Source organism: Callorhinchus milii, unplaced genomic scaffold, assembly GCF_018977255.1.
Source record: "Callorhinchus milii isolate IMCB2004 unplaced genomic scaffold, IMCB_Cmil_1.0 Scaffold4, whole genome shotgun sequence".
Taxonomy (NCBI): domain Eukaryota; kingdom Metazoa; phylum Chordata; class Chondrichthyes; order Chimaeriformes; family Callorhinchidae; genus Callorhinchus; species Callorhinchus milii.
Window position 1 is genome coordinate 12,839,739 of NW_024704745.1, and position 13,169 is coordinate 12,852,907.

Sequence of the window (13,169 nt, forward strand, 5' to 3'; positions counted from 1 at the left end):
TGTCACAAATATTCAAGAAATGGTAAAGTGATTGTGGGGAGAGGGAGAGGGGAATACATGATTTAATGTACATCAGTCGGTTCAAATTTCAGCTCATAGTATTTGTAATTGGGATTCAGGAGACACTGACATAATATCCCAATGTATTAGTTGAAATGGACAAGAGGACAAGACGATCGCTCTCCGTTTTAATATTAATAAAATATAGATTCGTTCACTGTTGTAAATGTGGCGAAAGTAGTCGTTCTTTACTTTTTGCACTACTTTATATATATATTATTATATATTATTATATATAAAGTAGTGTTTGCTAGATATACCCCCCCCCCCCCCCCCCCATATGTATATATTATATATATATATATTGGGGGTTTATGTACGTATATAATAATAATAATATAATAATATTCTTTGCATTTAATACAACGCCTTTTCACGTCTTCTCGACGTCTCAAAGCGCTTCACAGAATAAGCTGTAAAGTGAATTGACTGTATATTTGTGGGCGAAACGTATATATATATATATACACACATATATGTGTGTATATTTGCGATGCCGAATAATTTTAGTCACTTGTAACGATAAAGGCCGTTATCTGCGCGTTTTTTTTTTAGAAAAAAAATTAAAGCCGTTTCGCGGAATTATCAGTCGACCAAAATAAAACCAATTGCTCCTCTCCCTTTGCAGTGTATTGACAGTAAGTCCAACATCACACACTTCTTCTAAAAAGCGCTCCTCAAGTCGGGAGGAATCTCAAAGCGTTTTAACGCATCTTTCTTACTTACTTACTTACTTACTTACTTACTTACTTACTTACTTACTTACTTACTTACTTACTTACTTACTTACTTACTTACTTACTTACTTACTTACTTACTTACTTACTTTGGTAAGATTTCGGTAAAAATCAACGCTGCTCTTTTTATTTCCACTGAAATATCTGCTGCGAGAACGTGGGTTGCCAGAAGGTTAATAGAAATAGGCGATGCAAATCATCGGATTATTTACATTTATTTGCAGCAAAGCGAGTAAAATCCAACGAAGCGTTGGGTTGACGCGGTAAGTAAACTCCTAACTCGAAAAAGGAAATAAAAACAGGAAATGTGGTCTTTTAACCCGTTTTGAGTTGCAAATTTTCTGATTGATTTTGCTCTCCTTTCGGTTAAGGCTGATGTAAAATACACGAGGGTGGTTTGCACCCAGATGTGGACGTGTGGCGTCCTTTTAAATTAACTTTAAATTGAATTGCACCCGTGATCGATGCAAAGTTATACGCCACCAAACGTACGAGTCCAGCGAGACCCGAGGAACTAAATTTGCGTGAATTTAAACCAATTCGACGTTGGCGGCGAAAAATGCAACGTTTTTTTTTTGATGCAGGTCCAGCAGAGCCCCGGGGAAAACAGTGACAACCGCTGCTAAATGGCGCATTAAATCGTGACATTTAATCGGACAAATTGGCCGCACTCAATAAAAGAGATACGATCCCGAAACGCATGTCCTGCAAACTCTTAAGTGCGTTTAAGCTTTCAGTAAAAGTTTGCAGTGAGTGGATGCGGATATCATTGCAAGAATGACAGAACTAACTAACTAACTAACTAACTAACTAACTAACTAACTGACTAACCGACTAACTAACTAACTAACCTCTGAGATCTGCAAAAGAAAATGTGAATCACATCGACAAAGAGGTGACGTTGACATCCTATACACATATTATATATTTATATTCTATATATATATATATATATATAAAGTTCAGAGAAACTCCTTCCTCTCTCCTTTGCATCAATGCAAGAATTCCCAAAACGTGGTAACTAACGCGCGATAAGGATTTTGTAAACACCTGAAGCAGAATACTGGGAAATTCTCATGCGATTGGGGATATTTTAGTGTGTGTGTGTGTGTGTGTGGGTGTGTGTGTGTAGGTGTGTGTGTGTGGGGGGGTGTGTGGTGTGTGGTGTGTGGGTGTGTGTGTGTGTGGGGTGGGGGGGTGGGGGGGTGTGGGGGTGCATACATATTTAGGAGTTCAGCATCTGTTGTGGCTGCCTATCTTATGGGATGTGGCAGTAAATATAATTTGAACTGTTCACATATGCCCTGTTGCACAGACAGATAGGTAGATAGATAGATAGATAGATAGATAGATAGATAGATAGATAGATAGATAGATAGATAGATAGATAGATAGATAGATAGATAGATAGATAGATAGATAGATAGATAGATAGATAGATAGATAGATAGATAGATAGATAGATAGATAGATAGATAGATAGATAGATAGATAGATAGATAGATAGATAGATAGATAGATAGATAGATAGATAGATAGATAGATAGATAGATCCTGGTAGCTGAGTGTCTGGCGTGACTGCGAGCGACCCCCTAATGAAAACAATAATAATAATTCATAATAATACGACCTGCAGGAACTCTGCGGGGATCGATGATGAGGGAAAGGTCGCCCACTCCACCCCAACAGCTTAGCCATCGCTCTGACTGATCCCGACTGTGTTACAGTCAGAGAAACACAAGGAAAGAGATACCACTCTCCCACCCCCCCCCCCCCCCACCACCCCCCCAATCCCCCACCCCCAAAACCCCCAAACCCCCAACTCTCTCTCTCTCTCTGTTTCCGATGGTAAAGTAATTTCCCCGTTTTCAACACTGAAATATACTTTCCACGAGTACGTTTCGCCCTCAAATTGTGCAGTCAATTCACTGTACGGTGTACTCCGTGAAGTAGTCTGTAAATGCATCTCTTTCGAGACGTCTCGACGACGCGATAAGGCGCTATATATCAAACGCAAAAGGATTGTTTACGAAGGATGATCGTGTTCTGTTGTTATACGACAGAGCTGTCAATGCACGAAGGGGGGAAAAAAAATGTTTCTCAACGACACCAAATTGGTTGTTTTCAACATCACTTGAACGTTACAAAGCTGTTGTTTTCATTTATTTGTTTATTTGTTTGTTTATTTAGTTATTTATTTATTTGAGGGAATCCCGAGCCATCAACTCACTCCCACCTCTTCCCATAAGAGAAGACACGAGTTTATTTTATTTATCTTAAAACCCAGAGAAACCTGTGTTTGGATCCTACGTTTCTGACTGACTTGGCCAGAAATGTGGGGACTTTGTGAATCAGTTCGGTTTGTCAGGACAAACTTGGTCTATGTCCAGCTCTGGGGTGGGTGGGGGGCAAGAAAACCAAGCAAAATGCTCCACAAATCCATGTTTCGTAAACTGATGTCTTAAAATCATGAGCACTTTGTTCATCCAACCTCCAGCAACACTCACTGCTCGGCGTTAAGATTGCCACTTGGCAGGACGCAGAGTTCAGACTCATACCTCCCCTCTCCCATCGCCTCTTTGTTACAGACCGGTTTAATACACACACAACACAACACACACACACAACACACTGACACACACACACACACACACAACACACACACAGACACACAACACATACACACAGACACACAACACACACACAGACACAACACACACACACACAACACACACACACAGACACACAACACTCACACACACACAACACACACACACACAACACACACACAGACACACAACACACTGACACACAACACACACACACACACACACACAACACAGACACACAACACACACAGACACACACACACACACACACAGACACAACACACACACACAGACACACAACACTCACACACACACACACACACACACAACACAGACACACAACACACACACACACACAACACACACACACACACAACACACACAACACACAACACACAAAAACACGAGCGACTTAGAGCAGTCACATCGCCGTGCCCTCTACCCCCTCAGCACAACGATGAACGATTTCATGACCTTCAACAAGGACATACACACACTTGCAAGAAAATGCTCTTTACAGAAAGACCAGTGACCATGTACTCTTTACACACATATACACACAGACACACACACACTCTCTACTGTATATACACAGGCCCGGGGAAGGCAGGGACACCGTGTTTTATGGCCATATGTGTTATGAAATGTGTAGTAAATATAATGTGTATGACTTTCATTATTAACCAGCTTTGAAATCTATTCCTGTTATTATTATTCATTTCAGTTATTCCCCCCCCCCCCCCCCCCCCCCCTCCCATCCCCAACTTTGTCCCCGTTTTTTTTTGTCTGTCGTTGTTTTGCATCTTAAATTTTGAAAGCTTTCGCCGGGAGGGACCTCCAGGGAAGGATTTATTTACAGGGAAAGTTACACAGCCGGTGAATCTGACCGGGTCACAAACCTGGATCGCCAGCCCTCGGCTTGGTCTGGGGTTAGGTTCGGGTTAGGCTCACACCAGCCGCTTATAACCGTGTTAGATAAAACCCGGCAGCAACATGATGATAAACTCCTGAGGACTTTCCACCTGGTGTAATTGCTGGTAATGATAGGGAGGGGGTACTGAGGAATGACACGACGTGTGTGAGTACCTCCAGTGATGGGTCCTTAGCCTCAAACCATAACCACTGCACATGTGGATGAGTTTGCTGCTCCAGTTCTGCTCCAGATACAGTGACTGGACACACAGCCTATGGCCAGGGATCTGACCAGCAAACTCTCGATTTCCACAGATAAAAGGAAGCCTCAAATCAAGAGACAAATACCAGTTTAAAATACCAAACCCTCCCCACCCACCCACCCCCACCCACCCCGCAAAAAAATATATATACCCCAAAAAGCGCCCCCAGTGACACGACATTTGTCGGGCGAACGAAATAAGTGTCAGATGTTCCCGATCAGACACACACACACACAAAAAAAAAACTATTCTATCATCCTGAAGTGTTGCAACATCTTGAAGGGCGGTCACTCGGCTGAGAACCACATGGCCGGATCTTCATTTAATACCTGTGATATTGGTGTAAATCACAGAGAGGCGCTGAGAAGGAGGCGCAACGCTCATAAGCAACGGATCCTGACTGATGTGAACGAAAACAACGTCCTTGTAATTACAGGGGGGGGGGGAGGATTTAAATTGACTGGACTTCTGTAAAAAATCCTATTAGTAAGGATGCCCCCCCCCCCCCCCATCTCACAAGCAACCAGTGTGAGATGTTAGAAAGGGTTATGAGAACATCGCAGGTGTCAGCTATTAAACCTGAGAGCCTTTCTAAACCATTTAGTTTAGCTGATAGTTAGATTCCAGACCTGATTTCCACCCCCCCCCCCCCCACCCCACCCCACTCCCTAACCACACACACCCCCAACCCTATCAAAACTATTCGCAACAGACTGATTCTTGTAAATGTTCTTTAGCAATTTCCTCGCAGACATTAATTTGGGGTTTATATTCCTGGTCAACAGTCCTCCAGATAAAGTTGATCATTCACTGAATGATTGTGTGTAGGGCATCGCTGTGCACAGATTGACTGCTGCGCTCACCAACCAGACATGCAGTCACTACACTTGACACTGAACCCCGTGAAAAGCTTCGAGACGTTTTCTGATAAAGCTTTACATCAAGCGCAAGGATGTTATAAGTGTAATTGCTTAGAGGAGGCTTTTTTTTCCCATTGGAAATGAGAGATGATAACATTGACAACGCTCTTTAACTATTGTAATATTAAAACTAAGGGCATGAATTAATATATATTCAATATATTACTCAAATACAGAAACATAGCTGATTTTAGAAATACATATCGATAGACACAAATTGTCTCTTTACACAGTTACACATTCTAATGGACCTCGATATATATATATATACACATATATATATAAAACGAGACAACGGGACCATATTTTAATGATTGTTTAAGTATTTCAGATACATTTTACTAACACATTCTCGGGGTGGGGGACGGGGGACACAATCACAGAAAGGTGAAAGGCGGAAAATCATCCCAGGTTTTCGTGAAGCTTTTTTATTATTATTTGCGACACGTTTCTCCACTGACATTGATGGGTGTCAGACGTGCGCGCCGTCTATTTGGCTACAACATACATTACATCGAACGAGCACTTGAAATGCATTTTTTAAATCTGGTTTAAGAAGTCAGAAACTAAGAATCATCCGATGGTGTGTGTGTGTGTGTGTGTGGACGGGGGGTGGGGGGTGGGGGGGTAATGGATCAGTTAACTTTACATATATCATCTTTATGTCACTGTAATTATTCTGTACACACACCAAACGCCAGAGCAGCAATGCAGCATTTGCATTTAAATGAAATCGCCGCTGCGCTGAGAAGCTGTAAATAATCTCATCGTTTCAACTTCGCCTCAAACACTCAAATGAGCGGTCAAACGCTCTTCAAGACCTTGGCTTTCGATCTCTTAACCCGAAACGAGCGTTAGATTCCTACCAGGCACTGGGAAATAAAAGGGGTCGGTCAAGTAAGAAAACAAATAAAAGTAAATCAGAAGGTTTTGTGAGTCATACAACACACACACATATATATATATATATATATATATATATACAAAGTGGAACCGTCATTCGAGTTTAAGTACATCAATTCGCCAAACAAAGAAAAAATAGCATATGGACATTATTGGGTGAGCGCCTTCCTGTGATTGTTTTGTCGCCTTCACTTCATCGGTAACCCTCTTTTTTTTTGTTTCGGTGGCTTTGGTTTGCTTTTGCAAAACGGAAACATGTTGGAGAGGGAGTGACTTTTTATTTGCAGTAGCGGAGGGGAAAGGAGAGCAAAAACCCCGAGGGCAAAAAAATCCCCCCCCCCCCCCCCACCCAGCCCCCCCCACCCCCATTCGTTATGATGGACAACAGTCCAGTTGGACCGATCGAGAGGGGCAAAGGGAGTCTGTGTGCGAATGTGAAGCGCACCGCAATTTACTCGGAACCAATGTCTTCAGATGAATTTCCACTGAGCTACTGCTGCAGCATTCGCTGTTAAGTCACGGGCGCTGACTTTTTTCTTAATCTTTAAAAAAAAATCTATTTCTCGTAGCATTTTCGTCCAACGGGTTCTGTTATAATCGTTGATCCTCCGAGATAGAAATGTATTGCATATTAGGCACACGTCTATCTGCCAAGTGCGCGCATTTTGGTCTCCCCCCGCTGATCTTTTCCAGAAACGATTTAAAGTGTCTGCTGAAATGAACACAAACGCCCTGGCGGATGAACATCTGGATCATTTCTGAACTAACGTTTTCTTTTTAAGGAATAAAACAAACAAACACCCCCCAACTACACACACACACACACACACATCCTATAAATGTGACCCTTCAAAAAGAAAGGAAGCAAAAAACGCTTCGCAGCATCACATCCAATGTAACATGTCCCGAGGAAATAAAGAACAGCGTCCAATGTTAACAGTCTTTCAGCCCAACATTTTATCCACTATTCTAATTGCACGACCCGCTCTATTCTGGTGTCAGAACCACTCAAACCTTTCCTTTTTTTGTGTGTGTGTGTGTGTGTGTCAACAGATGTGTATGCACCTTGCAGCAAATGGCCAACTGGGCTTCTTTTTTTTCCCCCCTCCAAACACAACAGATCATTTAATTTTAAAAACCCCAGAATGGTTGGTAGCTTTAATGCATGCGGTTATTTCCTGTTGGATTTTTTTTTTTAAAAAATGCAGCCGTGGTCCTTGTGACAAAAAAAGTAAAGCAGGCAAAGTTCGCGTGAGAAACCTTGAAATTGCTCATTTCGTCTCTACCTAACACCCCGTGGTCCCGTGTTTAGCCGTGACATTAATGTCAAAGCGTACCATAGAAGGCAAAAGAGCTCGACAGGAAATATACCTCTATATACGTGCAGAAAAATGCTGAGTATTACACCCGAAACAAACACTTTAAACCTCCCCAAGCATTGTATAATGCTATACAAATAAAATAAAATACAAATGGTTGCACCTCTTTAAAGATGAGTGAATATTGGTGCAGCGAGCGCCTTCGGACTTCCTTTACTGGGAGTAAACGCCCCGAGTTGAGAACTTACAAGAAAGACCCAGGCTGGAGCAAACCTTTCTGTTTTATTCCCTAAAACGGTGTATTCCCCAGTGATTCCACTCCAGTGTTTGCCCTGAATATCGCAAAGAAAGGGAAACGCAGACTAATAGTGGAGTATACTAATATATGTGGAATAATTATAATGTTAAACGTTTGAGAACAATACAACGATATATACATATGTATATATATACACATATATATTAAATCCATGAAATTAGCCTTTCTTCCAATGGATTTCTGTGGGGCTATAGTCTAGTTGCCCCGCGTTAATCATCAACCTTCTCCAGTGCCAGAAATACCCTAGAAATCCACCAATATGATGTTATTGACCAACGTAACGAAATTGGGAAACTTTCTGACACCAACACGAACGTGTCGACAACACCTCCTGCCAAACCCTTAACTGCTAAGCATAGTTCAGTTCACTCTCAAATTAAAAACAAAACACCAGCCAGGAATAAAGCGCGCCCCACACCCCCAAAACCCCCCTTCCCCACCCCACCAAAAAAAAAAATCCCAGCTATTTTGCAATTTTTTTTAATATATAAGAAAAAAAAACATGGTCTTCAAACGGTGTGTGGGAGAGGGCCACGGTCCCTCAATGGTTAATTCCGAGCACTTTCCAGTCCCCGAGTTATCAAGGTGTCTGTCTGATGGGGGACAAAATGTCCAAATTTGCGGTTGTTTGCCCTGTAATTCCTGTCGAGCGCTATTGGACAGCAGCCGCTGCTTCCATATCTATTGGATACCGATGGTTTGACAGGCACACGGACCTCTCCCCTGCAGTAAAAATGCGGCAGAAGTTTGCATCAATCAGCCAGGGTGAGATGACAGAGTCAGAGGCAGAAAGTGGAGTAAATTGAATTACTGCACACGCACACACACACACGCACATACACGCACACGCACACACACACACACACACACACACACACACATAGCCAGCAAAGCAACATGCTAACTGGGACTGTTAGAGATACTGTAACCAGCTCTGGACTCCTACAGCTCTGTGCGTTTGTGAAGCACTGAACTTTCAACGATTTGGAAACTGCTCTTCGACATACGAGAGAGAGAGAGAGAGAGAGAGACAGAGAGAGAGAGAGAGAGAGAGAGAGGCTCTCACATTCTCAAGTTGGCACGTTTATATATTTATATAGATACACACATATATATATATATATTTATAATATATATTAAACCTTGTTTTTGGTCTCTCATTCAACTTATTCTTGGACGGTCCTTGCGCGGGCGATGAGTGAGAGGAGGAGATCAGCTGCTGCCCTGAGCTCCAGGGCTCACGCTTTCTCGGTGGAAGCGCTGATCGGGACAAATAAAAAGAGGAAAATCCAGGAATGGGGCGAGAAGACCATGGAACTGAGCGTGGACAGTATGAGCCCGGACTCAGAACTCGCAGACACCGTGGATCCGAGTCAGTGCATGGAGATCAACTCGGGTTAGTGTTTTTTTTTGTTATTAAACACAGACGCACAGCACACACATTAATTTTCTCCCAATTTCATGATGGAAGTGTTGTGAGAGCGGCTGGCGACCGGTCTGACTCTTTTTTTTAACAAAAAAAACAATGCCCTTTAAGTCATTTTAAAAGAAAATCGTGGTGTGGGGGGTGGTGGGGAGCAACATATTGCTTCTGCATGCTATAAAACAATAACCTAGACTTATAAATAATAATAAATGTCCATTACATTTGGAAACGAAATATCTCGTTATTATTATTATTATTATTTAAGGAAGAAATAATATGTTCCTTTAAATTCCACACATATGTTTGTACGTGGCTTTGCTCTTCTCTTGCAATACACAGTTGTACCCTCTCCCCCCGTTTTTGGCGGTGGGTGGGTGGTGGGTGGGGGGAGAGGGGCTGAGGGAGAGAAGGGAGAATGGCACATCTGCAAATTCTGATCGATGGATTTGAAGCAAATGTTTCGCGTCGCGTCGGGCAGACGGGAACAGCTTTAAAACCACTCATTATACCAATATAATGTGATTGAACAATCGCGGGATTCAAAATACAGTAAATCTCGAGAACAGCCGGATGTCGTTCGGGATTTTTCCCCCCCCCCCCCCCCTCCCTGCGTGTCAGGACTTACTTAATTCGCCATCAGTCAGTTAAAAGGCGACACACTCCTCTACTCCTCTCGTTGCTGTGCAGTCAAAACAATAATTAGTAAAACAGTCGCCGCAGTTTGACACATCACTAACCGAGTCAGTGCGGGCGGTGGGGCTGACACCCTTTGGCTGATTTGCCCTGAAACAGAAGTCTGGGTGAATTGTGGATGGGTCCCCGATCACCCAGACCCCTTTTCCTGTCCAGCCCCGAACCCTAACCAGAATATTTCAACCTGAGTGTGCAGTACGCACTGAGATGTTTTCAGACGCACTTTGCCGTGCACTTTGTTCACATCCTGTATCCTTCTGTGGCACAATATTCATCATTCCTTATCCTCTCTCTCTCTCTCTCTCTCTCTCGTGTGTGCAACCCACCCAACACGGCAACACCCTATGCCGATTTAAGAATAAGTTATATTTTCTTTGGAGAGCAGTGTAAACAATAATAGGTCCTGGCGTTGTTTGAGTTGGGTTCCAGTTGTTTCTTTGCATTACCGTTTGCTAAGCTAATGTTATACAGGTAGGAGAGGTTTGATAATTGAGTCCCAGAGAGGGGTGGGGGTGGGGGGGGGTGGGGGGGGGAATGTAATTCTAAATCCCAGCTGCTGTACTTTTTTGTAAGTAACTTCTTACTTCAGGCGTTTGCACGTTTCTTGAAAGCACAATCGCGTATTTGTTTTTGCCGTTTTAAAGCGAAGTGATTCTGCTGAAAGCAAAGGAGAGGAGAGTTTGATCGAAGCCACTCGATTTGTACACGACAGTACAACGCTGTGTCAATTTCACTTTATCAGCGTCGGTTCCAGTGGGGGGGAAAAAAAAAGCAATCGCGTGATTTAACGTTTTACAATTGCCCAAAAGGTTGCCCTTGCTTCATTTACCCAATGTGAGTTAGAAACTGAGTGATATTAAAACATGTATGATTTAAATGGCGAGACGTCTGTGTCGTAAGTCATACGGTTCCAATTACAGTGATACAGGCAAGAAAAAAAAAGGTCTCATTAACTGTGAGACACGCACATAAAATGACAATACGCTTCATTCAGTCAGTCCTATTGCCACTGATAATTTTATTGGATTGTAAACGTGAATGTCCTCTCCAGACGACGAATCCTATTTCATTTCCCCCCACCCCCCCCCCCTCCACCTCAACAATCGTGTTTGGGTGTTTTACAGGCGATAAAACATCGCTGCAAAACAATTGCACCTCTCCTTTTAACTAAAGGGCCAATGCGAGATGACTCGACCTTTTGCACAGGGAAACGAGAGAAAATAGAAGAGGGCAGGAGTGAGTGTTTGCTGAGAGGTTTGCCCTGTTTGTGCGCCGCTATTTCAAATGGAAAAAAAAAACACACACACCCCGGAGTTGCAATAGATTAGTTACATTCGGTAAATGGCAGGTCAACAATCTGGTTAGGAATGATGGTTTGCTCCAGGCTTTTTTTTTTAAGGTTGCAGCGAGGCCCTCGGAGCTCTGCATTGCAGCTGTCCACTTGTTGTGCGAAGGAGTCGGTGCTATTTTTATTTACGTTGGACATTGCAGGCAAACCATCCAAATTCTAGCCGAGAGGGCAGTGGACTGGATGGAGCGTGTGCCACATTCATAGGAAATGTGACTTAAAGTGTCTCCAAATCATCTTTTTCACTGCGACAAATTAACTTCTGCGCCCTCAGGCTTTTTTTTCTCTCTCTCTCTCTCCCCTCCCCCCCCCCCCCACCGTGCCTTGTGTCTTGATCTTCATCCTAACCTTGTTAAGAGTGGAAGGTTTTTATTTATATCTGAAGTGAATACCGTCCCTTCGATTAACCCTTTAAATTGGAACTTCGTAATGCGGACGCTTTTTAATGCCCTCTCCTTGCCCCGCATTTAAATAGGTTGTGTGTGTGTGTGTGTGTGGGGGGGGGGGGTTATAACTCTGAACCATTACAGATCAGAATGAAATAAATCTAAGCAGAGGCTGTGTTCAAAGAATCGCCTGGACAGAGACATCGAACGTGTCCCCTTGAGATCGGTGGCGATAACTATCCCATTGGTTATTTTCCACGATTAAACCATCGGAATCAGACAGTGTTTCTTTGGATAACTCTTTTTTTTACAAAAAAAAGACCCCAAATAATATCATTACGACGACCGACGATCGGCTCGGAAGTTTTCCACGATCACAATTGGAAGGAAGTCCGTGCAGTGACCTGAGGGGGTAACGAAGGACACTTTTGCTGAGGAATTGGTCCTGGGGGTGAAGTGGAGCACTGGGAACGCAGGTGATTCGGGGGGGGGGGGGTCGGAGCGCCAGGCACTTTTCCTCTCAGCTTTCTAGTTTAAAAACACTCCTTGCAGAGCACACGAGGTCTGTCTTTTATCCACTTACCCTTCAGGACTTGTTTAACTTTGTTGGGTTATTCCCTTCGCTCCCCCTTTCCTCTCCCCCCCCCCCCCCCAACACACACACACACACACACACACACACACAAAACAAGTTTGCGTACCTTTTCAGAAAGCGCCATCCTTGTCAAATTATGAAATCGTTTACAATTAGTGCTTTAAGAAACGGGTAAGGCTGGGGAGCAGAGTGAGACAGTGTTTTGTCAGATGCACTGACCTGCCGCCCTGTTCCCTGTCATCAGGTTCAAACCCTTGACAGAAATCTCTCTCTCTCTCTCTCTCTCTCTGCCCCACTAACAGCTGATCCCTGAGTCAAAGGAATGCTTTTATTATACAGTGTCTTCGGGGGCAAAGCAGAGCAATTGCGACCTATTCGGCGAGGCTAATAATTTGCAGAGTTCTACATATACAGACAGCAGGACCGCGAACCTTTTTTTTTCTTTCAAATGACCTGGAATAATTCAATGAAGTGGTAATAGCGGTGCTATGTTGATTTGATACTTTAAATCAGTAGGTTTGGTCAATGGTTTGCGATCCCGGGGGTGGGAGCAGCGCTGTGCATTCGTGTTCAGTGGGGGTCGGTGCGTTGGAATTCTTGATCCATCAATACGGACGAGTCAGTGGTTCCACAGATTAGTTTTCAGTGAAGTCTGTACTTCGGAAGATGCGGAGAGTCG

General features: G+C 43.3%; 1 protein-coding gene across 1 annotated transcript in view; it reads left to right on the plus strand.

Annotated features, from left to right (window-relative positions):
- The first annotated feature begins 8,803 nt into the window (after nt 1–8,803).
- tbx15 (T-box transcription factor 15) overlaps nt 8,804–13,169 on the plus strand; it is a 60,903-nt gene continuing 56,537 nt past the window's right edge. The window contains exon 1 of the mRNA XM_007895877.2: nt 8,804–9,438. Within this exon, the coding sequence (XP_007894068.1) occupies nt 9,237–9,438 (202 nt within the window). The 5' untranslated portion in view covers nt 8,804–9,236. The remainder of the gene's footprint in view (nt 9,439–13,169) is intronic.